Below are 23,961 nucleotides of genomic sequence, written 5' to 3'. Positions count from 1 at the left end.
ACGTTTCCCATCGTGCAGGGCTGAGGGAGGGTCTCGGGATGGCTGATGTGTTGTGCTCCGAGCAGTTCGGCTCCGGGGCGGCCCGGGGGTGCCGTGCCGCCCCCGACGGGAGCCTGCAGTGGGAGGCCTGGGGGCGCCGCTGGTGGGGGTTCTCCGGAGCCTTCACAGCGAAACCCGGAGGACGAGATGGGGGCGGAGGGGTGGCTCCCGGGACTGCCTCCCCACCTTTCTCCCGGCTGTTGGCCGTGTTCCTGCCTCAGGGCTTCCCCGATAGCGTCAGCCCGGACTACCTGCCCTACCAGCTGTGGGATTCCGTGCAGGTCAGCCTGGCCGACCGGGAAAGGGAGAGACACGTAGCCGGGGCAGGGGAGACAGAGCGCCACCTGTCCCTTCCCACTTACAGACTGGACACTGAGATCCAGAGACGAGCTGTGACACGTCCCAGGCCACACACCCTGGTGATGTGGGGCTGATGATAGATCTCAGACCTCCATGAACCTACGTTTAGTCCTCACCCCACTTATTTTCTTCTCCAGGCCTTTGCTTCCAGCCTCTCGGGCTCCCTGGCCACCCACGCAGTCTTGCTGGGCATAGGGGTAGGGGACGCAAAAGCCTCTGTTTCAGCTGCCACAGCCACCTGGCTCGTGAAAGGTGAGCTGGGCCCCTGAAGTCTCACCCATCGCTCGTCTCAGCCCTGCCATCATCTCTGTCCTCTTTTTCCTTCGACGGGGAAGCCCAACCCCTCCTTTTCCCTTCTCCCAGTGTTTTGACGTCTAACTCTGAGCTGTGATGAGTATGTTTATGCATTCCTGTCTGATTAAATCCAGGAGCCAAGTCTCCCCGGTTCCTCCAAGAGTGCCTTGTACCGTTAAAAAGCAAAATTCAACTGAGTAAAACATTGGTGTTGTCTTTATTGACAACGGATGAATAACACAGGACAGGAATACCCTTATCCCGCCCACCAGCCTTGAAGCTGCACTTTGTTCCCCATACATGCTGTTCAGTGTCCCTTAATCATCTGGAGCCCAGATCCCTAAGCAAAACGTTCCCCTTCCCTTTACTCCTCATCTGTGGAGGACTGCCTACAAGTTCAATTATTGAATAAAACTGCCAACTGCCTGGGGTGTGGGAAATTAGTTAATTCTAGGAAAAAACAATTTTGTAATAGGTCCTGAGTGGCAGAGAGGAAGTTTGGGTAAGAATGAAAGGTGTTTTGGATCCTCTGGGAAAGTAGATGATCTATAAATAATAACTATAGTAACCATCTGTTGAATGTATACTGCTTTTTGAAAAACCATTAGCGGGGGTGGGGAGTGCACAGAGATACAGTTTGGTGCCATGCCCTCTAGAGAGTGAAGCAGAAAAGAAGGGGGGAACTGTTTTCCATCAGGAGGGCCCTTGGTTGTCTCTTCCATTCTTTGTCTTTCACTGTTGTTCCTAGTGGGGATTTCAATCAGACCCAAGGCTCATTGCTCCTAGCGTCAGCCTGGCCACAGCTCTGGTGAGCCTCCCTGGATCTTTTGAAGAATCTGGAGGCTCCTGCTTGTACCCTTAGCATTAACCAAACTGTCCAAATGTGAGTCACCTCTGGAAAGAAGCTCATTATCTGAGAGTACATGTCAGTGGAAAGTTGGTAGTGATCTGGGGCTCTTGTTTGAGTTGTCTCTTCTGTTAATAATGTTAATAATAGTTCCTGCATAGTACTCATTATGTACCAGTCTTTGTGTTGTTTTTTTTTTAATTTTGGCTGTGCTGGCTCTTCATTGAGCATGAAGGCTTTCTCTAGTTGCCGAGCACAGGCTCCAGAGCTTGAGGGCTCAGTAGTTGCCGCTCACAGGCTTCGGTATGTGGGATAGCAGTTCCCTGACCAGGAATCAAATTTGTGTCCCCTGCATTTGAAGGCAGAATCTTAACTGCTGGACCACCAGGGAAGTCTCAGTATACCAGTCTTTAAATGTATTGATTCAGCATTCACAATAGCTCTGAGATGGGTGTTGTCCTTGTGTCCAATTTGTAGATGGGGAAACTGAGACACAGAACAGTAACTTGCCCAGGGTCACAGCCAGTAAGAGGTGGGGCTTGGATTTGAACCCAGCAGTTTTAGTTGTAGGGTACATTTTCATACCTCCACACTGTTTAATTTGGATCTTTTCTATTGCACTCCTGTGGCTTAAGTGTTTGGAATGCAGTGGGTGCTGGGGTCAGTAGTTTCGTGTCATTTCTAAGCACTCTAGTCTAATCACCAACATATTTATATATGTCTTCAGCTCAGGCAGGTTATTAAGAAAAAAACAAGACCATTTTAAGATGAAAAAATAGCCACTTAGTATAAAGCCTGTTGACATTAAAAGAAGCCCCATTCATTAGAAAGGATGTTACATACTTGTTTCCATCAAACATGAGAAATTTGCATGCAGAGCTTTACATAAAAAACTCCCTTGGAATTTTTTGATACGGTCATTTTTAGTTACAGGTCTCTTTATGGAACATGATGTTAACTGTTATAACTAGTGATATTAATTCTACGAGCAGCCAGTATTTTGACAGCCTGCTGTGTGCCAGGCATTTTGCACACTGACATGTAATACATAGCTTAATCTCTGCAACAGCCATACTGGGTAGATGCTGTTATGAATTCCTTTTCCACAGGGGGAAGCTGGGGCACAGAGAGGTTTAGCAATTTGCCTACGGTCACAGGGCCAAGATTTGGACCCACACTGACTGACTTCTGTGTCCTACATTTTTAAAAAATTGAAGGATAATTGTTTTATGGAATTTTGTTGTCTTCTGTTGAATATCAACATGAGTCAGCCATAGGTTTACATATGTCCCCTCCTACTTTTTTTTTTAGCAGCTATTTTTTAAAAAATCATTTATTTTTGGCTGTGCTAGGTCTTCGCTGTTGGCAGACTTTTCTCTAGTTGCGGCAAGCGGGGGCTACTCTCTAGTTCTGGTGCACGGACTTCTCTTGTTGCAGAGCATGGACCCTAGGCACACAGGCTCAGTAATGGGATCTTTCCAGACCAGGGATCAAACCTATGTCTCCTGCACTGGGAGGTGGTTTCTTTGCCACTGAGCCACCAGGGAAGCCCCTGTGTCCCACTGTTAACTGCCACACCCTTTTGCCAGTTAGAGTTTTCAGAGGGAGCCAAGTACAATTTGTGGACAGCTGATCCCTTACTAGGATTCAGAAGTTTTTAGATCTTGCAGCTCAGCCAATTGTAAGTGAGGCAAAGAGGACCAGGTGGGAATCAAGTTTCCTAGAGTGGTGTACAGTGTAGACTTTGAAAGACAGCGAGGCTGTGTGTCAGTATTACACCCTAGTGCCAGCCTCCACAGCTGACGAGGGCTTTGCAGATGGCCTCCAAGAGAGTAGTCCCCTTCTCAGGTGTGTGTGTCCATCATGGCTGCTGTCTGCTTTTGAGCCTGGAACCATGACTCTCTGGTTCACTGTAGTCCGCTATACCCCGCCACACATACACCTCCCGGCCAGACCCTCACGTAGTGCCTGGCACACAGTGGGGAGCCAATAAGCCCTTGTGCAAATGAAAGTCTAGTGGATTCCAGAAATTTCTCTGACTTACCCCAGCCTGAGGAAGCATATACTCCCAGCTCTCTTGTCACTAACCTGCAGTTCAAATCCTTTTCATTTATTTATACTCTAATGACCGTCTGTGAACCCACTGCCCAATCTAATAGCTAGAATATCAACAATAACCTCTGAACTTTCCAGAGCATTGCCTGCTTTTATAAAAAAAAATAGTTTTACCATATTGATATATACCTCAACACTATAGTTTCAGCTGTCTTCAAGCTTTATGAAGAGCATTTATTCAGTCACTAAGTTGTGTTTGAATCTTTGCCATCCCATAGACTGTAGCACGCTAGGCCTCCCTGTCCTTCACCATCTCCCAGAGTTTGCTCAGACTCGTGCCCATTGAGTCAGTCATGCCATCCAACCATCTCTTCCTCTGTTGCCCCCTTCTACTCCTGTCTTCAATCTTTCCCAGCATCAGGGTCTTTTCTTTTATGAAAGTATCAGGGATTTTTTTCTTTTACAAACAGCATATTGTGCTGTATGTTATCTTCGTGACTTACTTTTTCATGTAGGATGATGATACTAGGATCCATCCATGCTGATGTGAGTAGTTGGATTTTCATAGCTGTCTAATATGCCCCTGAGTAAATGAGCCAGAATTTATTTATGCGTTCTCCTGTTGGTGAGCATTTGGTGTCCAACCTAATAGTTTTTTGCTATTATAAACAGTGCTGCAAAGAATCCTTCTGGTCCATGTCTCTTGATGTGTGTGGGTACCTAGTTCTCTGGGGTACGTGCTGAGGGACTACTAAGTCTAGGCACTTCTGACCCCATCATGCAGCTAGAACTTATTAAACCGGACTAAGCTCCCAAAGGCAGTGACCCAAGATGGAAAGCCATCTTGGTGCCAGGCCCCACAGCACCCAAGGCTCTTGCTTGTTCCTTACCAATGCTTCTTTCCCCCAGATTCAACTGGCATGCTGGGCCGCATCGTCTTTGCCTGGTGGATGGGGTGAGTTTTTCTTCCTGATGCACAGAGTCATGTCTGTCTCAGCCCTGGCTGTGTTTTCAGTTCCGCCTCTTTCCTACCCATCTCCAAGGGAGGGGAAATTTATCAGGCACATCAGAGCTAAGGAGTCTTCAATGAGTACTCAGTACAGGTGCCTTCCTGGGGTCACCAAGCAGTGAAGCCACAGAGCCTCTGCCGGGATGAGATCTGCCTTTAAGAGCACTGATTGGCCCCTCTGCTGCCCATCATGGGAAAAACAGAGGGAGCCAGGATGCTCTGAGCATCCTTTGCTGGTTTGTTAAAAGAGATGCCTGGGTGGGACAGTGCTCAGCTCAAAAGGAATGACCCTCCTGCAGTGTGGTGGCTTAGATACGTGGTTGAATTGTAGAGAGTGGGCTTGGGGAGGTCATCGGAATCCCTGTCCTACATGGGATACATATCACCATCTATCCAGAAGGGACTGAGGGCCTTGTGCTGCCTGCTTCCTCTTCTGGTCAGTACTGGAAGGACCTCAGGAATGATTTAATATCTGCGATCAATCATGGTTGTGAGGTGCAGTGAGCTAGTGTATCTAAAATGCTTAGCACGTAATCAGTGCTCAGCAAACGCCAGCCACGATTACCAACCCAAACTGGGCCTCATCAGCTCTCTGTGTATCCTCTCTAATCCTTCTAATACCTGTGTAGAGTAGGATCGAATGTGTACCTTGTCCAGATGTAAAATAGACCAGGTCACAGAGCTTGTAACTGGTGAGATGGGATTGGAACCTAAAGCCTATACTCTTTCTGAGGCATTGGAGCCCCCGTGTTCTAGTCCTGCCTTTGTCATGTATTAGTTCCCTCAGGAGTTCTCCATGTGCACCCCATGCCTTACCCAGGAATGCTCTCTTTCTGTCTAGATTTCAAATTCAGGGTCAGTGTTAATGCTGTAAAGTCTGAGCTCGCCCAAGGGCTATAATGTCTCCTGCCACTGGGATCTTGGAGAAGGGGTCCTTGGGGGTTTGTACAAGGGTCCAGGAGTCACTCGACCTGCAGAGGAGGGAACTGTCCATGGTGTCACGAAATAGAGATGTTCTAGGCTGGGTGTCAGAGCCTGGCTTTCTCTTGGCCATTCTACCCCCATTCTCCACGTGATCTGAGGGAAGTCCTACCTCTCTCCAGGCTGGTTGTCTGTAACACGCAGGGTAGCATTTACGCTAAATGTAGTGCTTACAGAATATGCGGGTTTCTTGCTGGGTACCCTCTGAAGCAGGAGGAAGAGAGGAGGGCAGATGGCAGAGGAACCCAGGGATGGCCTCTCTCCCAGGAGGGTCAGGGGATGATGGGACAATCAGTTTTTTCCTTCGGTGCCTCATGGGTTAGTAAGGGGGAAATGTGAGTGACCCCTGAAGGTCCTTTCTGCTGATGGTGGCATTTCAGGCAGCAGTGACAGTGTGGGGACAGAAGTCTGGCTGGGCTGTGGTTTCTTCTTCTCAGCCCTTTGGACCTTCCCAAGTCCTGAGGATGGCCCGCACTGCCCACAGGATGTGTTTTCCCCTTAAATCCAAATTGTTGACCAATGTCTTCTCCCCCACAGGAGCAAAATGGACTGTAATGCCAAGCAGTGGAGGTGAGAAGGGGCTGGAACTGAGGAGAGGGGAGTCTTCTAGCATGAAGGTCTCAGACCTCTGACCCCATATCCCTTCCCCAGGCTTTTTGCTGACATCCTCAACGACATCGCCATGTTCCTCGAGATAATGGCTCCCATCTTGCCCTTCTGTTTCACCATAACTGTCTGCATCAGCAACCTGGCCAAGGTACCCATCTTGGGGCACCCCTATACCCAAGATTCCTGCCCTGCTGGTGCTTTGTGGGGGCTCACTTGGAGCCCCAGGGGCAGCCCAGCCTGGGCCCTGTGTTCAAGGCACTTCTAAAAGAGTGAAAAAGTTCAGATGTTTCTTCTCAGACCCTGTGGTGTATTCTGATCCTCCTCTCCAGCCAGACGCCCTCTAGAGTCTGAGATGGTCTAAGGTGGTGTCTGGAGCCGGGGGTGGGTGAAGGACCTCTGAGCAAGAGATAGAACAGGTGATCCATTGTCAACACCGTGGGACCAGCCCTCTGGCCACCTTTCATTCTTTCCATAAAATATTTAGAGTGTCTGCTGCATGTTTGGCACAGAACACAGGCCCTCCCATCTTTGAAAGAAAGCTACACGTAATTAAATATTTATTGAATGATAGCTATAGGTATTCCAGATGAGAAGTATAGGGGCTGCAGGAGGGTTCAGCAGGGACTCTGGCCTGCTCGGGGGATGTAGGAAGGTCTTCCCTGAGAGTGGGCCCTGAAGAATGAGTGTGAGCTGCAGGGTGGGCGTTGTGGGCAGAAAGAGCATTGCAGGTCAAAGTCAGTGGCAAGACAGAGTGCAGACCAGACAGCGGGGCTGGAGGGGCAAGTGGGGTGAATCTGGGCTCCTCCTCTCTGCCAGGCTGCTCACCCTGGTGGTTCCTTCAGGTTGGCCTCATCTGAAGACGGAACCTGAGGCCCAGCCTGTCTTCCCCACAGAGTTAAGTACCAGGCGCAGAGTAAAGAGTCAGGAAGACATGTAATTGATCTCCCTGGCAATCCAGTGGTTAAGATACCACACTTCCACCACAGGAGGGTTGGTGTTCGATCCCTGGTTAGGGAAGTTCTACATGCCTTGTGGTGTGGCAAAAAAAAAAAAAAAAAGACCTAAGACCTATCACAAAGGCCCAACCATCCCTTCAAAATGTGTGTTATTCCACGTGGCATGACTGACATTTAGGAGTTGACAGCTCTTCAAGGTGGAGGCTGCTGAGCTCCCTGGCCCAGGACTGAATGCTGTGAGCACCCCATCCCCTCGAGGACAGGAAACTTCAGAGGAAAAAAAGATTGTGACCTCTGCCGAAATACTGCATTGAGCTCTGCTCTGAGGGCCTCAGTCTCTTCATCTGTTAAAGAAGGGACTCCAACACGGCTGTGAGCTTCCCCCTCTGCCCTTCCCACCCCTCTCCAGAATTCTAGTCTCCAGTGACCAGCACCTCCATCCCCCAGATGCAACAACCAGAAGCCTGGCTATCATCCATGCCTTCGCCTCCTCCCCCTGTCACCTGTCACCCTCACCTAAGCCTCCATTCAAGACTGTATTTTCCCCCTCTTAAATCTCTCTAGTCCTTTTATGACTGCATCCCCATGTCACATGGTGGGTCCTTGTTGCTTAAAAAAAAGCACAGTAATTTTCCGAGGTCATCTCCCTGAATCTGTTATCACCCCTTTTCAGTCCTCAGAGCAACCCCATAGTCCTTATTAGAGTGGAAATCAAATCAGGTCAACACCCTGCCTGTTGCTCTTGGTATAAAGACCTTAATGAGGCTTTTGTGGTCTGTGTGATCAGATCCCCACCCATCACCGCAGCCTCCTTTCATACCTCATTCCTCTTACCTTTGAACAAATGCTGACCATGTCATCACTGGTTTATTTGTTTACTATCTGATGATTTCTAAGTTTCAGGAGGGCTGCAGTTGTATCTGAAGTCTACCACAGCACCGAAATGTGTATCTGACATCTAAGAGATGTGACAAATGAGTGAAAGCCTTAAGTAGTCCTAGTCGATGAGCTCTCCCATCTCAGAGGGAGAGCCCTAGGCGCTCAGGGCCACTGGTGTGGGTTTTGAACTGGCCTGGAAGGCTTGGCTAGGCCTCGACTGGGACAGGAAGAAAGTGGAGTTAGTTCCAGGCAGGGAGAACATAAGCGCCAAGTTGCAAGCCAGACTGGGCCTGGGAGCTCCCCCAGGGGAGGAGGCAGCTAAAGCAGACATTGGAGGCTGGGGAAGTTCTGGATTAAGAATGGCCTTCGGGTCTCCACCTTGGGGGAAGAAAGTGAGTTTCTTCTCCACAGGGTGGCGTGGCAGGCACACCTTTAGTTTTCTCCTGGAACAAGACAAGGGAAGTGGGCCTAGTGGAAATGCGGGGTGAGAATGGACAGCATTCAGGGTTTCACTGTGGGGTGGCCTGAGGCCTACTTTTTTCAAACTGGTTTGAGCCATTTGTTTGCTCACCCCCAGAAACGCTTGTGTTGCCGCAGCTCACAGCCCCTCTGACTTTTACTCTCTCTTTCCCCCCAGTGCCTCGTGGGTGTGGCTGGTGGGGCCACTCGGGCCGCATTGACCATGCATCAGGCCCGGAGAAACAACATGGCCGACGTGTCAGCCAAGGATGGCAGCCAGGTGAGCAGCCGAGTAGGAGGGAAGGGGCGGGGCGCACGGAGGGAAGGGGCGGGGCACAGTGTGGGAATAGGAAGTGACTAAGCTGAGGGCTCCGGGGGAGCGCTGGGAGACAGGCAGGAGGAGGCGTCGGTGAGTCTTTGGAGAAGTCATCAGCTGTGAGGGCTCGGACTCTGTGGCAACAAGTCCAGGCCCTGCCCGCTGCCCCTGTGGCCAGGAGTGACCCCTGCCCTGGACCTCGTCCTCTTAAAGCAGAGCCTCACCCTGTGAGGTACGTGTTCTGACCACGTGAGGCCCTACATGTTAAAGCTCCTGGCAAGTTAGAAAGTGAGGTGCCTAGAGTCACTGGCCTGAGGCTTCCCCCTGGCAACGTAGCAGGCCCTTCCTGCCCAGCCCCTCACCTGACCAAAGGAGCCTGGAGTGGGGATGGGGACATTCCTAGGGCCAAACCCTTAAGGAATGGGATCCCTCTGTACCCCCCGCCCCTGTGCTAAGTGTTTATGTGAATTGTTTAACTCACACCAAGCCTCTAAGATAGATACTATTATTATCTCCATTTTACAGATGTGGAAAGTGAGGCCCAGGGAGGTAACAAGTGTGACACGGTTTTCTTTGACATTGAAGCAATTTAGAAACATTTATTCTCGAGACTTCCCTGGTGGTCCAGTGGTTAAGACTCCGTACCAGTACAGAGGGCGTGGGTTCTATCCCTGATCAGGGAACTCAGCTCCCACATGCTGGGGTGAGGGTAGGGGGCATGGCCAAAAAAAAAAAAAAACCTCTGTTCTCTCCAATCCTACTTTCTGGCCTTCTCTTATATGATTCTGTGAAATAGAACTTCATTTAAAAAAAAAAATAAAACTAACTGTTTTCAATAATATTAGCACAGGTTCTTTTTTTTTTTTTTTTTTTGCCATGCTGTGCAGCATTTGGGATCTTAGTTCCCTGACCAGGAATTGAACCTGTGCCCCCTACACTGGGAGCAGAGTCTTAACCACTGGACCACCAGGGAAGTCCCAACACAATTTAATATTTTTTAAGCATAAACCATGTGCCAAGTATTTCGTTTGTCTGAACTCATGAAATCCTTACAATGGATTCACGCAGGGTGTCATTGTCACCACTCCACAGCTGAGGCAAAAAAGACCCAGAAAGGTTGATTCTCCCTGGGTTCCCCTGGGCTTGTCCCTTCTCTCAAGAAATGGTTGAACGAGTTCTTCCCTATTGTCTTTTCCAAAGTTGTTAGGGAGTGAGTACACCAGGCCCAAGTCTTTAGGATCTCCCAGCCCCGTGCTTGCTGTCTCGCCTGCTCTCTTTCTAACCTCTAGCCCCTTCCACCCCCAGGCCTATTTTCCAGGGCCCCGGGGCTTCCTCAGTTCACAGAGGCGGTAAGGTCATTGGGGTACCCAAGACTGGTGCTCAGCCCGGGACCAGGCCCCTGCTTTCTGAAGCTGTTGCTTTGCTGCCCACTCTGTGTGGCTGCTGGAGATGACTGTTCCCACCCTGGGGAGGGCCCTCTGTTCCTGAGCTCCCAAGGCCCCTGATCCCCAGTTTACACCCACAGCCCACCCCTCTGCACCAGGACCACCTATCCCAGGGACCCCAATAGTCAGGGACCCCAGTTCAGACTTCTCCTCCCTCCTGATGCGTCGGGGGTTGTGGCCATGGGTCTTTTCCCCTAAGGTAGGCTCAGTCAGGCCATCTTGGGCCATCAGTGGGGTCTGATAACATTGATTCTCCAGGGAAGTTGGGATTTTGTGCATTTCTTCCTAGGTTCATTGACCTCTTTGCAGAAGTGTCTGCCTGTTATTGCATACCAAGGGTTGGGGGGGATCGGCCTCTTTTTTTGTTGGCCACACCATGCAGCATGTAGATTCTTAGTTCCCTGACCAGGCATTGAACCCATGGCTCCTGCAGTGTAAGCATGGAGTCCTAACCACTGGACCACAAGGGAAGTCCCAGATCGGCCTTTTTAAACCACCAAATAAAGTCATTCTACTCTGTGGACACTTACTTGCCTGAGTGTAGGGCTACACAAGTGATGTTTGCAAAACAAAGAAATGTTCCACGGGCATTGCATCTAGCTGGACAGAGAAGCAGATGGTATCTCAAAGGATGGCTCACTCATCAAAAATGTTAAAAATTTCCTAGGCACCCATATCGGTGTAGGGAGCATCTGGGGCAGGGAGGACTATGGTGAAAGGCACTCAGAGATGTTCAGTCTGGCCTGGAGGGGAGCCCTCCAGCTCCCAACCCCTCTGCCATTTTCCAGGAGACGCTGGTAAACCTGGCGGGGCTCCTGGTTAGCCTTTTGATGCTGCCCCTGGTGTCCGATAGCCCCAGGTAAGCCGGGATCTAAGGCAGGAAGGAGGCGCCCAGCTGGGCCTCTGCTCCCACGGACCAGCTCATTCTCTTGCCCCAGCTTAAGCCTCGGCTGTTTCTTCTTCCTCACTGCCCTGCACATCTACGCCAACTACCGAGCGGTCCGGGCCCTTGTCATAGAGACCTTGAATGAACAGCGGCTCTGGCTGGTCCTGAGGCACTTCCTTCAGCGGGGAGAGGTACTTGGCCCCACATCAGCCAATCAGATGGAGCCACTGTGGACAGGTGACCCAACCCCTTGGGCTCAAGTCTTATGTCTCCTAGCTCCTTGCTCTGCCTGGGCATCCTGACTCCAGCTTCCCACAGGTTTCTGGTCATCTGTGTCTCTATCCTTGGGGGCCCCCCTACACCGTGTGACGTCCAGGTGAGTGTCCCAACATCTCCCAACCATCACCGCTGTCACCCTTCCCCCCATGTGCTCCTTGTTCTTTTTTTTTTTTAATAAGTGCATTTATTTATTTTTGGTTGGGTCTTTTGGTCGTTGCTGCATGGGCTTTTCCCTAGTTGCAGAGAGCAGGGGCTACTCTTTAGTTGCAGTGTGGGGGTTTCTCATTGTGGTGGCTTCTCGTTGCAGAGACAGACTTTAGGGTTTGAGGGCATCATAGTTGCGGTACTTGGGCTCAGCAGTTGCAGCTCCCAGGTTGTAGAGCACAGGCTCAGTAGTTGTGGCGCACAGGCTTAGCTGCCCCGTGGCATGTGGGCTCTTCTGGATCAGGGATCGAAGCCATGTCTCCTGCAGTGGCAGGCGGATTCTTTACCACTGAGCCACCAGGGAAGCCTGTGCTCCTTGTTCTGATTATCACTTGCCTCCCCTGACCAAGCCCTACCTCTAGGGTTCTTCATTTCCATTGGTGGTAGGCGGGGGTAGGGGGGGGTGGTGTCACTGTCGGTGCTTGAGGGCAGGCGGTGTATAACATGAATATGTGGGATCTTAGTTCCCTGACCAGGGATTGAACCCATGCTCCTTGTAGTAGGAGCACTAGAGAAATCCCAGATTGGCCTTTCTGAACCACCAAATAAAGTAGTTCTACTCTGTGGATATTTACTTGCCTGAGTGTAGGGCTACTCAAGTGACTCTTGTAAGACAAAGAAGACATGTTTGTTGATATGTTTGTTGGATGCAGGAAGAAAGGAAGGGTTGATGCTGGGGAAGGTAACAGCTGAGGGGCGGATGGGAAAGAGGTGCAGGACAGTTCTGGTTAACAGTTAGGTGGCTGTGCAGTGACTGGATGGTCATGCCTGCTTTGTCTTCTCCCCCACCACCGACTGCACACTCTTGTTTCCTTCAGTGTCTCTGAGCTGCAGCAGCTGGTTGAGGGGCACCAAGAACCCTACCTCCTTCGCTGGGACCAGTCACGAAGTAAGTGTGCCGTGTTCTCCCAGCTTCAGACTCACCCTCCTGGGCTCAGCCTCTCATTCCTTCAGCCCCTGTGCCCCAAGCTCTGGACACATGCTGGACAGTTTGGAGTCTGCCTGCTGTCCTCAAGGGAGCTTGAAGCTGAGACTGAATCCATTCGAATTGTATAGCTGCATGCCCCTGTAAAGTTCCCTTGACGACTCTGTAAAGTGGAGCTAATAATACCTCTCTTATTATCTGCAGGGTTTTTATGAGGATCAGAAAAAGCAATTATATAAAAGCACTTTTACATTGCAGCACACACAAATGAGATTGTGACCTTTGGTTCTCTCTGAGGAACCTCTTTCGTCTCCTATTCAGGTCACCTCTTGAGGAAGCAGGCACTAAAGTTTAATGGTCTGCTGGTTGTGTGTCAAAAGATGCTTATTCTCACTAACTATTCAAGACATGCAAGATAAGCCCACCTCAGGGAGCTGCTTTGAAGTTGTATCTTGGAAATTGGGCATTTTAGCTTGGCCAGAGCATTGGGGAGTGACAGGAGATGAAGTTGGAAAGGAAAGGGTGGGAGCTGGCCTTTCATGCCAGGCCAAGGTCTTTGGGCCAGACAGGGATGAAGCAGGCTGGTAGGCCTGAGAGTTTCAGATTTAGCCCCTCCCTGGAACCACTCTGTCCCTGGGTCTCTCCAGACCAGGTACAGGTTGTCCTGAGTCAGATGGCAGGACCTAAAGCCATTCTAAGGGCTGCCACTCACGGGCTGGTGCTTGGAGCCCTGCGGGGAGATGGACCCCTCCCAGAAGAGCTGGAGGAACTGAGGAACCAAGCACAGGCAGGTAAATGCCTCGCAGTCCAGGCTTCTTCTGACCAAAGCCGGGTGGAGAGGGGAAGGACCCTGTTTGGCTTGGGACACCTGGGAGCTTCTGGTTCTTCGCCCCTGTCCAGGTCCTGAGAAAGAGAGCTGGGTCGTTGTCAGGGAGACACACCAAGTGCTGGACAAGCTCTTCCCAAAGTTCTTGAAAGGTAACATCCTTCTGCTCCACGGCTCCTGGACCTTCTCCCCAGAGGCCCTGCCTAGCCCCATCCTGACCCCTCTGTCTGGGAGGTGGAAGACCTGGACTTCTGTGTGTGATCTCAAGTCCGGGTCTCAGTTTCCCTGTCTGCAGGACGGGGAGGTTAGGACGGTCTAACCAACACTGAGGTGAGGCACTCAGTGTTGATAGACTGTGGAAGCCCAGTTGGCACTGGAGAGAGGAATGGGGTGGTGGGTTCGGGGGAGGGGGAAGGCTCACAAATTACTGATGATGATCTTTCATTTAGCCCCTACTCCATTCTAGCCCTTTCCCCTATGCTGCTTAATGAATTCATACGGCAACCAGATGAGGTTTTAGCCTCATTTTACACCAGAGATCACCCCGCAGAGGCAAGGGGAACCTGAGCAGTACACCCAGCCCGTGCTGTGCCTTACCCTCTCCCCTGGGTTAGCCCAGAGTCTCCCCCACAGCACCACCCCTCTGCCCTCTCCCCAGGTCTACAGGATGCGGGCTGGAGCACTGAGAAGCACCAGCTAGAGGTGGATGAATGGAGGGCCACGTGGCTCCTGTGCCCAGAGAAGAAGGTCTTGTGAGCATCCCTGCCAAAGGCCCAGGTCTCAGGACAGGGGCTTGGAACAAGGACACTCTGGCTGCAGCAGGACTAGGCAAGGCAGCTTTATTTGTTCTTAGGGGAACTACAGTGGCCAGCTGGCCAAGGCCTCACAGGGTGTGGCTATGGACTGGGTCCCAGGCAGAAACAAGGCAGAGAGTAGGGGTCCCGGGGCCTCCCCTCTACTCTCTGGCCCCAGGCCCTTCTCACCGCAGCTGGCTCTCCACCCCCACTCATCTAAGGCTGTGGCTCAGGGTGTCCAATGCAGTGGGCCTCAGGCATAAAAGCCCCAGAGGAATGTGGCCACGGCCATCATGAGCAGGGCGTTGAGGTTGACCACGCGGGCCCAGCGTGGGTCCTCACTGATGTCCTCCAGCCGCCTGGCTGCAGCAGTCGTCTCCTCCTGGGTAGGGCGTTGGGGGCTGCCCACCCCACCCCTGCTCACGCCACAGAACCAGAGCAGGCACTGCCGCAACAGGCCTGGCCTTGGGGGCGGGGGCGCTGGGAGAAGTTGAGGCCTGACAGTAAGTCTGAGGACACTCTGCTCCTGCAGCTCCCCCGCCCCAACTCCCAGGGGCAGTGCCTTACCCTCCATCTCCACTGCGTGCTCAGGGCGCCCGTTCTGCACGGGGGCTGCGGTTGGACCTTCTAGCTCCTCAGCATCCAGGTCCTCCCTCTCTTCCTTGCTGTGCCGGAGACTGAAAACCAGGCGGTAGAGCTGGGGAAGGAGGGAGCAGGGGCCGAGTGGGAGCAGAGCAGGTCTCCCGTCCACACCAGCACTCTCTCACGTCGCTCTGTCCAGCCTGCACAGCAGCTCGGGACCACCTTCCATGGCTGCCCTCAGGCTAAACCCAAGCTGCTCAACTAAGTGTTTAAAAACTCTTGGCCCTGCTCTGCCCTCGGCTTCATTACCCGCATGTCCCCCATCTACACTCACAATTCAATTCTAGTACTTTAGTCTTCCAGTCCTGCCAATGCCGTGTTCCTCCCTGCGGGTGTTTGCTACCAGGGCTTCCTCTTGCTGCCTTTGCCCCTTCTGCACCTGTGGAGTCCTGCCCCTCCTTCTGGGCCCCGGCTCTTTTGTCCCGTTCCCCAGTCAGCTCTGCCCTGGGGCACCCACCTTCCTGCAGCACAAGACCAAGCCCTTTGGGGGCTTTTGGGGTAGTACTCGGTCCCTCCCGGCCACCACTCAGGCCAAAACTCTGGGGGGCTTTCACCTCCCCCATGATCTTCAGGCCACCTCCAAACCACCTCAAATAAACTTGATTTGAATCAAAACATTGTGCTTGCTTTGCAACTAAAGCTTCAAACTGAACTCCTTGGTCTGTCCTCACCAAACCTCCTTACAGACATCAGGTCCTCCCCACTGGGAGTCGTGGGAAGCAGACTGCAGCCTCGGGCTGGAGAGGGGCCACACCCACCCGCGTTTAGTGCCCCCACGGGAGGCCTGCACTTACGTGCTTGCGCGGAATGGGCGGTGTGCACAGTGAGACCACGAGGGTGAGGAGGCCGGAGCAGACGAAGAGCAGGATGGCGAAGTAGAGGTAGTGGACGCGGCAGAGGAGAGCCGGGCACCCGGAGGGGCGCACGCAGCTGCCGGAGCCGAAGGAGAACTCGGGAACCAGGCGTGCCAGGCCCATCAGCAGGCCCCCGATCAGTCCCCAGAAGGCGCCCTGCGGGGCCGGAGAGCGGGTCAGCCTCCACGGGCGTCCAAGTCCGGCCCCAGCGCCCGCTGTGCACACACGCTCACCTTCTCGTTGACGCGGGGCACGAAGAGCGCCAACACGAAGACGGCCGACACCGGCGGCGCCAGGTAGCTGGAGACCGACTGGATGTAATCGAAGAGCTGCCCGCCCTGCGCCGCCTGCACCACGGGCAGCCAGGCCACCGACACGGCCACGATGAACACCACCCAGAGCCTGCGGTGGGCGGCCATCGGGAGGTTTCACCCAGGACCCGGTCTCCCCCTGTCCCTACTGCCCCTCCCCCGGGGCCGAGTCGTGGGGCCGGAGATGGAAAACCCAGGCCCACCGTCCTACTAGCAGCAGCTCGCGGTCGCCCGCGCGGGGCCGCAGGCGCGTGTAGATGTCCATGGTGAAGAGTGTGCTGCTGCTGTTGAAGATGGAGGCCAGCGAGGACATGAGCGCCGCCAGCATGACCGCCAGCATGAGTCCGCGCAGACCTGCGGGCGGACTGGAGCCGTGAGCCTGCGGTCGCGAGGGGGCGCCCGGAAGTTGCGAGCCGGGCGAGGGGTGACGCCTCGCACTGGCGCCTGTGGACATGGAGGGCAACCCGGGGACCGCCCTTACCATTGGGCATGAGCTTCACGACGAGCCGCGGGTAGGCGATATTGGAGCAGCCCACCTCGGTGCCGCACACGCGCTTACACACCTCGGGCACCACGCACGCCACTTCGTCTGCGGGAAGGAGGGCGCCACGCGGCTAGGGCGGGGCCGGGTCTGAAACTTCGGATCGCCCAAGTGGGGACCGGGAATCCCAGTGGAGAGATGGGATCCCCAGGTGGGAGGCGGGACTGGGTGGCCCAAATCTTCGGACGGGAACGGAAATGGGAGACTCCCCTGAGAAAGGGGCTGGATGGGGCTCAGGATTCGGGGGCGGGGCGGGGTTGCAGACGTTACCCGGGTAAAGAACGCGGCTGATCATTCCAGGCATGACCATGAGGAACATGGGCATCAGCTTCAAGTAGCCGCACAGGATGCAGCCCGCCTTGATGTGGGTGAGGTTTTTCCCAGCCAGGCAGCGCTGCACTATAACCTGCGACGAGGAGCTTTCAAACTACCTGCGTCCAGTCCCGGGTAAATCGCCATCTCTCTGGCCTTGCCCCAAGACGCCTCTCTAATCCGGGCCCCGCCGCTGGCCCCTCGAGGCGGACAATTCAGTTCCAAGAACGGACCTTGCCCCTTGGATCCGCCTGCATCTGGGTAGGTCTATTTGGCAGGCCTCCCCCCCCCCACCCCCCACCTCGGACCACGCCTTCCACCTGGCTTCCCAGGTGGGTTCAGGCTCCTCCCATCTCAGCTCGGCACCCCCGCAGGTTCTATCCCGGCCTCCCATCCCGCCGCAGCCCCGACCCCTCACCTGGTCGCTGCACCAGTACCAGCTGGACACGATAGTAAGCCCCAGAAGCAGCGCGGGCCATGGCAGGTCCCCCGTCACAGGGTCCCGGAGCAGGTGGTAGGAGTCCGGCCGGGGTCGATAGCAGGAGCTGGAGATGTTGCCCACGGCCGGATCCTCGGATACCGTCAGGGACGTCACTGCCCGCAAGTATTTGTCGAAAAGCCCCGAATACCCGCCCACCTCGTGGAAGGCTGTGAGGGCACGGCCGTCAGGGGACCCGGCACCCGCGACAAGGCCCTCCCTCGGACCACCCCGCCTAAGACGCGCGATGTCCCTGCTCCCGAGTGGAGAGCTCTGCGAGCTGCGCCCTCCGCGCCCCTCCCCCATGGGCTGAGCCCGTACCGTAACCCATGAGGACGAAGGCCCCGGCGAGAATGACGAAGGTCTGCACCGTGTCCGTGTACATCAGTGCCGCCAGCCCTCCTGCAACCGGCCTGGGTCAGGGGGCACAGCCCAGACAGGCTGCCTCTAGTACATAGACTGTCTTTGCGGGGAACTGGAAAAGGATTCCCCCTTTCCAATTAATTTTCCTGGAGGGCAGATTTCAAAATGATGGCCCATTCTCCGAGCTCCTGCACTCCGGCGTCAGGAGGCAGGTCTGGGTGAGCACAGTGGGGCTGAGTTTGGGGCTTCACGGATGCCAGGTGCCCCCCGTGTAGGACCTCCACTACAGGCCCTCCTCTAAGTCCAGGTTTTCTCGTGTGTGTAACAGAAGGAGGTGATCCTGTAAGGTCCAATTCTCAGTTCCATCCCACTCCGAGGGGCCGGGCCGTACAGCCGGCCTTGGCACCAGGCCCCGCCCACTCTGGGCCAGCGTCAGGCCTCAGGCCCCACCCCGGGATCCCTGGGCCTACACTGGGATTGGTGAGCTATCCTGGAGTCTGGCCAAGTCCACTCTCCCCCCGCCAGAAGTTAATAAAAACTTAAGTCTTCCTTGTTGTCCAAGCCCAAGAGGGGCTCAGAGCTATGAACTTCCGGACCAATCCAAGGAACGTGGGGGCGGAAGGAGGGGGAGGGAGGGGGAGGGGGTAGAGGGTGGGGTGGGGGAGGTGTAGTTTGCTTTCCAAAGACTTAGATCCTTCTGCTCACATCACGCTTAACTTCTCCAGCCCTCTATCTTCGGTGTCTCCTCTAAGCCCCGCCCACACCCACATCCCTAGCACGGTTCTCTTCCCTAAGCCCCGCCTACAGTCCACGCTCCTAGCACGGCTCCCTTCCCTAAGACCCCGCCCCCGCCACCTGTCACAGTGTAGATCATGGTGATGCCCAGGAGCGCGATGACGGAGGCATAGATGTTCCAGCCCAGAGCCTGTTGAATGAATACTGCCCCGGAGAACATGTCCACCTTGGGGGAAGGAGCGAGCGTGCAGGTCAGGATCCAGGGGCCAGTGTGGGGACCCAGGTCCACCTCCTGCCCAGAATCACGACCCAAAACTTTTGGGTCACTTTTGGGCCAAACTTTTGGCCACACCTCAAAAGTGCCCTTATTTTTTGATACCTCCCACTATGGCTGTTTTCCTCTATTTCTTTGCATTGGTCGCTGAGGAAGGCTTTCCTATCTCTTCTTGCTCTTCTTTGGAACTCTACATTCAGATGCTTATATCTTTCCTTTTATCCTTTGCTTTTCACTTCTCTTCTTTTCACAGCTATTTGTAAGGCCTCCCCAGACAGCCATTTTGCTTTTTTGCATTTCTTTTCCATGGGGATGGTCTTGATCCCTGTCTCCTGTACAATGTCACAAGCCTCCGTCCATAGTTCATCAGGCACTCTATCTATCAGATCTAGGCCCTTAAATCTATTTCTCACTTCCACTGTATAATCATAAGGGATTTGATTTAGGTCATACCGGAATGGTCTAGTGGTTTTCCCTACTTTCTTCAATTTAAGTCTGGATTTGGCAATAAGGAGTTCATGATCTGAGCAACAGTCAGCTCCTGGTCTTGTTTTTGCTGACTGTATAGAGCTTCTCCATCTTTGGCTGCAAAGAATATAATCAATCTGATTTTGGTGTTGACCATCTGGTGATGTCCATGTGTAGAGTCTTCTCTTGTGTTGTTGGAAGAGGGTGTTTGCTAAGACCAGGGCGTTCTCTTGGCAAAACTCTACTAGTCTTTGCCCTGCTTCATTCCGTATTCCAAGGCCAAATTTGCCTGTTACTCCAGGTGTTTCTTGACTTCCTACTTTTGCATTCCAGTCCCCTATAATGAAAAGGACATCTTTTTTGGGTGTTAGTTCTAAAAGGTCTTGCAGGTCTTCATAGAACCGTTCAACTTCAGCTTCTTCAGAGTTACTGGTTGGGGCATAGACTTGGATTACTGTGATATTGAATGGTTTGCCTTGGAAACGAACAGAGATCATTCTGTCATTTTTGAGATTGCATCCAAGTACTGCATTTCGGACTCTTTTGTTGACGATGATGGCTACTCCATTCTTCTAAAGGAATTCCTGCCCACAGTAGTAGATATAATGGTCATCTGAGTTAAATTCACCCATTCCAGTCCATTTTAGTTCGCTGATTCCTAGAACATCGACGCTCACTCTTGCCATCTTCTGTTTGACCACTTCCAATTTGCCTTGATTCATGGACCTGACATTCCAGATTCCTATGTAATATTGCTCTTTACAGCATCGGACCAATGCAAAGAAATAGAGGAAAACAACAGAATGGGAAAGACTAGAGATCTCTTCAAGAAAATTAGAGATACCAAGGGAACATTTCATGCAAAGATGGGCTCAATATAGGACAGAAATGGTATGGACCTAATAGAAGCAGAAGATATTAAGAAGAGGTGGCAGGAATACACAGAAGAACTGTACAAAAAAGATCTTCACGACCAAGATAATCACGATGGTGTGATCACTCACCTAGAGCCAGACATTCTGGAATGTGAAGTCAAGTGGGCCTTAGAAAGCATCACTACAAAAAAAGCTAGTGGAGGTGATGGAATTCCAGTTGAGCTATTTCAAATCCTGAAAGATGATGCTGTGAAAGTGCTGCACTCAATATGCCAGCAAATTTGGAAAACTCAGCAGTGGCCACAGGACTGGAAAAGGTCAGTTTTCATTCCAATCCCAAAGAAAGGCAATGCCAAAGAATGCTCAAACTACCACACAATTGCACTCATCTCACACGCTAGTAAAGTAATGTTCAAAATTCTCCAAGCCAGGCTTCAGCAATATGTGAACCGTGAACTTCCAGATGTTCAAGCTGGTTTTAGAAAAGGCAGAGGAACCAGAGATCAAATTGCCAACATCTGCTGGATCATGGAAAAAGCAAGAGAGTTCCAGAAAAACATCTATTTCTGCTTTATTGATTATGTCAAAGCCTTTGTGTGGATCACAATCAACTGTGGAAAATTCTGAAAGAGATGGGAATACCAGACCACCTGACCTGCCTCTTGAGAAACCTATATGCAGGTCAGGAAGCAACAGTTAGAACTGGATGTGAAACAACAGACTGGTTCCAAATAGGAAGGAGTACGTCAAGGCTGTATATTGTCACCATATTTAACTTCTATGCAGAGTACATCATGAGAAATGCTGGGCTAGAAGAAGCACAAGCTGGAATCAAGATTGCTGGGAGAAATATCAATAACCTCAGATATGCAGATGACACCACCCCAAAAGCCTCTTGTTGAAAGTGAAAGTGGAGAGTGAAAAAGTTGGCTTAAAGCTCAACATTCAGAAAACAAAGATCATGGCATCTGGTCCCATCACTTCATGGGAAATAGATGGGGAAACAGTGGGCACAGTGTCAGACTTTATTTTTTTGGACTCCAAAATCACTGCAGATGGTGACTGCAGCCATGAAATTAAAAGATGCTTACTCCTTGGAAGGAAAGTTATGACCAACCTAGATAGCATATTGAAAAGCAGGGCCATTATTTGCCAACAAAGGTCCGTCTAGTCAAGGCTATGGTTTTTCCTGTGGTCATGTATGGATGTTAGAGTTGGACTGTGAAGAAGGCTGAGTGCCGAAGAATTGATGCTTTTGAACTGTGGTGTTGGAGAAGACTCTTGAGAGTCCCTTGGACTGCAAGGAGATCCAACCAGTCTCCAGGCTGAAGGAGATCAGCCCTGGGATTTCTTTGGAAGGAATGATGCTAAAGCTGAAACTCCAGTACTTTGGCCACCTCATGCGAAGAGTTGACTCATTGGAAAAGATTGTGATGCTGGGAGGGATTGGGGGCAGGAGGAGAAGGGGACGACAGAGGATGAGATGGCTGGATGGCATCACTGACTCGATGGACGTGAGTCTGAGTGAACTCTGGGAGTTGGTGATGGACAGGGAGGCCTGGCATGCTGCAATTCATGGGGTCGCAAAGAGTCAGACCCGACTGAGCGACTGAAGTGAACTATGGCTGTAGCCCCAGAAACCGATTCCTTCCAGGCCCTGCCTCCATTACGGTTGTTACAGCAATTGTTCCTCAGCTGTGCCCCCTCGGGGGCTTTCTAGAGACCTCCACTGGGTGGTCCCACCCTTCCAGGGGCCCATTCCACCCACCAAGCATGTTTACCGAAATCTTGGTGAAGATGTACAGAAAAAGCGAGAGCACGGACAAGTAGAGGCGGATACGATGGCCGCCGAAGCGCTTTCGCAGGTACTGCGGCATGGTGATGACGCCGGCGGTCAGGTACACTGGCACGAAGAGCCACCCAAGTAGCAGGACCACGAACAGTGCCTGTGGGCACAGCGCGACATCGAAGGGTGACTCCCCGCCCGAGATCTTGCTCTGAGCCCGTCCCCGCCCCCAAGGGTTCTGAAGAACCTTCCTCTCTTGGGGAATATGCTACTCCAAGGCAAGGTCACACCAGGGCCCCAGAGGACACAAATGCAGACGATGACCTTGGGCTCTGGGCCTTCTGGACAAGCTCTTGATACTTCGTTGGGCCCTTAACTACAGCCCTTCTTGCCTTCCCAGGCCATGACCCCTGGCCATCTCTCCCAAGATGACCCCTAGACTCCTCCTCCTCCCACCCCCAGCACCTGAATCCAAGTACAGACCCTTCAGCTTAACCCCAGCCTCTGCCTCCCCTCTCCTTTCCACCCACCCAAACTTTCTGTCCTTCAAGGCTCAGCTCAGAGGCCTCCTCCTCCAGGAAGCCCTGAGCTCAAAGGCCTGATCTTTCCAAGTCTCCGAGGCAAGCCTCAGTCCCAGAGCTTCCTCTCCTGCCCTTTTCTGTGAGGGGCTTTCATTTGGCTTAAAGATGCTCACAGGCCACCGCTTTGGAGAGCATCAGAAGAAGCACTGTACCAACTTTGAGACTGTTCACCCCATTTCAGAGAGGAGTAAATCGAGGCCAATGAGGGTGTGGCTGGTTTAGGCTCACATAGCAATAGTGAATCAAACCACCTGCCGTATCCCAGTATTGAACACTATTAATCGTGTGATCGGTTTTATTTACAGCCATACTATGATCAACTTTGTTATTAAAACACTGCTTACTAACAGACTCATTCCTATGAATTCAAGCATCTTACCCCCAGTGCTGATATGATCAGCTAATATACCTCCTCTAGACCTACCCTTGCCCTGATTCTGGATCTCCCACCTGCTTCTGCCTCCAAGCTGGCTGCCTGAGCATCACTTGAAGCCTAGCCTCATGGCACAGTTGGGAAGTCCCAACTCTTGTCTCACACCTCCACCTGGAGCCTCTCCAGCTGTGACCCTTCCAGGTGTTCCCGGGGTGGGGGGTTCATTGGCCAAAAGGAGGGACTCACATTCCACTCAAATCCAGCCACCGCCAGGCCGCTCGCCGCACCGGTCCCTGCCAGGCCCACGAAGTGGCCACTGCCGATGTTGCTGGCAAAGAGAGAGGCCCCGACCTGGGTGGCCAGAGGTGGGGGTGAGCCAGGCTGTTTCTACAGGCCTCCTCCCGGTCCACAGCCCCGCCTCTCTCACCGGCCACCACACCATGTTCCGTCCCGCCAGGAAGTAGCCGCCGACGGTGCCTCTGTTGGTTCTGCACATGGACTGGGGGTTGGGAGTGGGGAGAGGCCTGGGTTCGGGGGACATCTTTGGACCTCATTAGCCTCCTCAACACATTCCTCAGCCTTGTTCCAGGCTGAATATTAACCAGCATGCAGCTCACCTGATGATTCCCACCCGACCCCACCCCCAGCTTCCTCCCAAGACACAAATCCACACGGGCCCTAACCCAGCATCCAGCTCCCCAAGCCCGAGTGTGGCTAGATGGGGCCTGACTTTCCTGTGGGCCCTGGATACAGGTTTCTGCTCAACCACTTGTTATGTAGACAGGGGAACAGAGACCTCATTTAGAATGCTGTCCCGATGAAAAGCCACTGACCCCTTAAAACTAGTCCAGCCCCAATGTGGGCAGACAAGGCATGAATGAGTGTGGACTGGGCCACCCTGAAAATATCAAAAGAAGAATTACTTGTCCCACACCGGGTTTCTCTCTCAAAGATCCAGGCATCCTTCCCCTGCCACACACAGGGCTCCCTGAGACTTCCCCCCAGGCTCCAGAAGCGGGGCCCTAGCAGCATCTCCCAGCTTCTCACCCACAAGCCGACACCAATGACCAGCAGGAAATAAGCAGCGATGACTAGGATGTCAGCAGGATTGTCAATTAGAGCCTTCTGTTCCCCCAGCACTGGTGCTGAGCCTGCCTCTGTGTGCTCCTCCATTCTGCCCACGATCTGCCCCTCAGGGCACTAGC

General features: G+C 52.8%; 2 protein-coding genes across 4 annotated transcripts; one reads left to right on the top strand and one right to left on the bottom strand.

Moving 5' to 3' along the window:
* Window positions 1–15,420, top strand: RUSF1 (RUS family member 1). The gene is made up of 13 exons (NM_001434888.1): window positions 1–320; window positions 537–651; window positions 4,505–4,550; window positions 6,123–6,155; window positions 6,237–6,342; window positions 8,667–8,768; window positions 11,038–11,108; window positions 11,188–11,372; window positions 11,454–11,511; window positions 12,437–12,507; window positions 13,191–13,334; window positions 13,444–13,521; window positions 14,028–15,420. The coding sequence occupies exons 1-13, from the start codon at window positions 39–41 to the stop codon at window positions 14,123–14,125; spliced, it is 1,389 nt and encodes a 462-aa protein (NP_001421817.1). The 5' UTR covers window positions 1–38; the 3' UTR covers window positions 14,126–15,420.
* SLC5A2 (solute carrier family 5 member 2) lies at window positions 14,192–23,961 on the bottom strand. 3 transcript variants are annotated; one of them, NM_203360.1, is given in 14 exon segments: window positions 14,192–14,643; window positions 14,731–14,860; window positions 15,600–15,815; window positions 15,893–16,061; window positions 16,174–16,324; window positions 16,452–16,559; window positions 16,782–16,917; window positions 17,242–17,471; window positions 17,623–17,703; window positions 18,520–18,625; window positions 21,798–21,962; window positions 23,003–23,107; window positions 23,184–23,255; window positions 23,804–23,943. In NM_203360.1, coding segments are annotated over 14 exon segments (2,022 nt in total). In that variant the 5' UTR covers window positions 23,930–23,943; the 3' UTR covers window positions 14,192–14,416.

This window comes from Bos taurus, chromosome 25 (assembly GCF_002263795.3).
Source record: "Bos taurus isolate L1 Dominette 01449 registration number 42190680 breed Hereford chromosome 25, ARS-UCD2.0, whole genome shotgun sequence".
In the NCBI taxonomy this organism is placed as follows: domain Eukaryota; kingdom Metazoa; phylum Chordata; class Mammalia; order Artiodactyla; family Bovidae; genus Bos; species Bos taurus.
The sequence above is the reverse complement of the archived record's forward strand: the minus strand, read 5'-3'. Positions and strand labels throughout refer to the sequence as shown.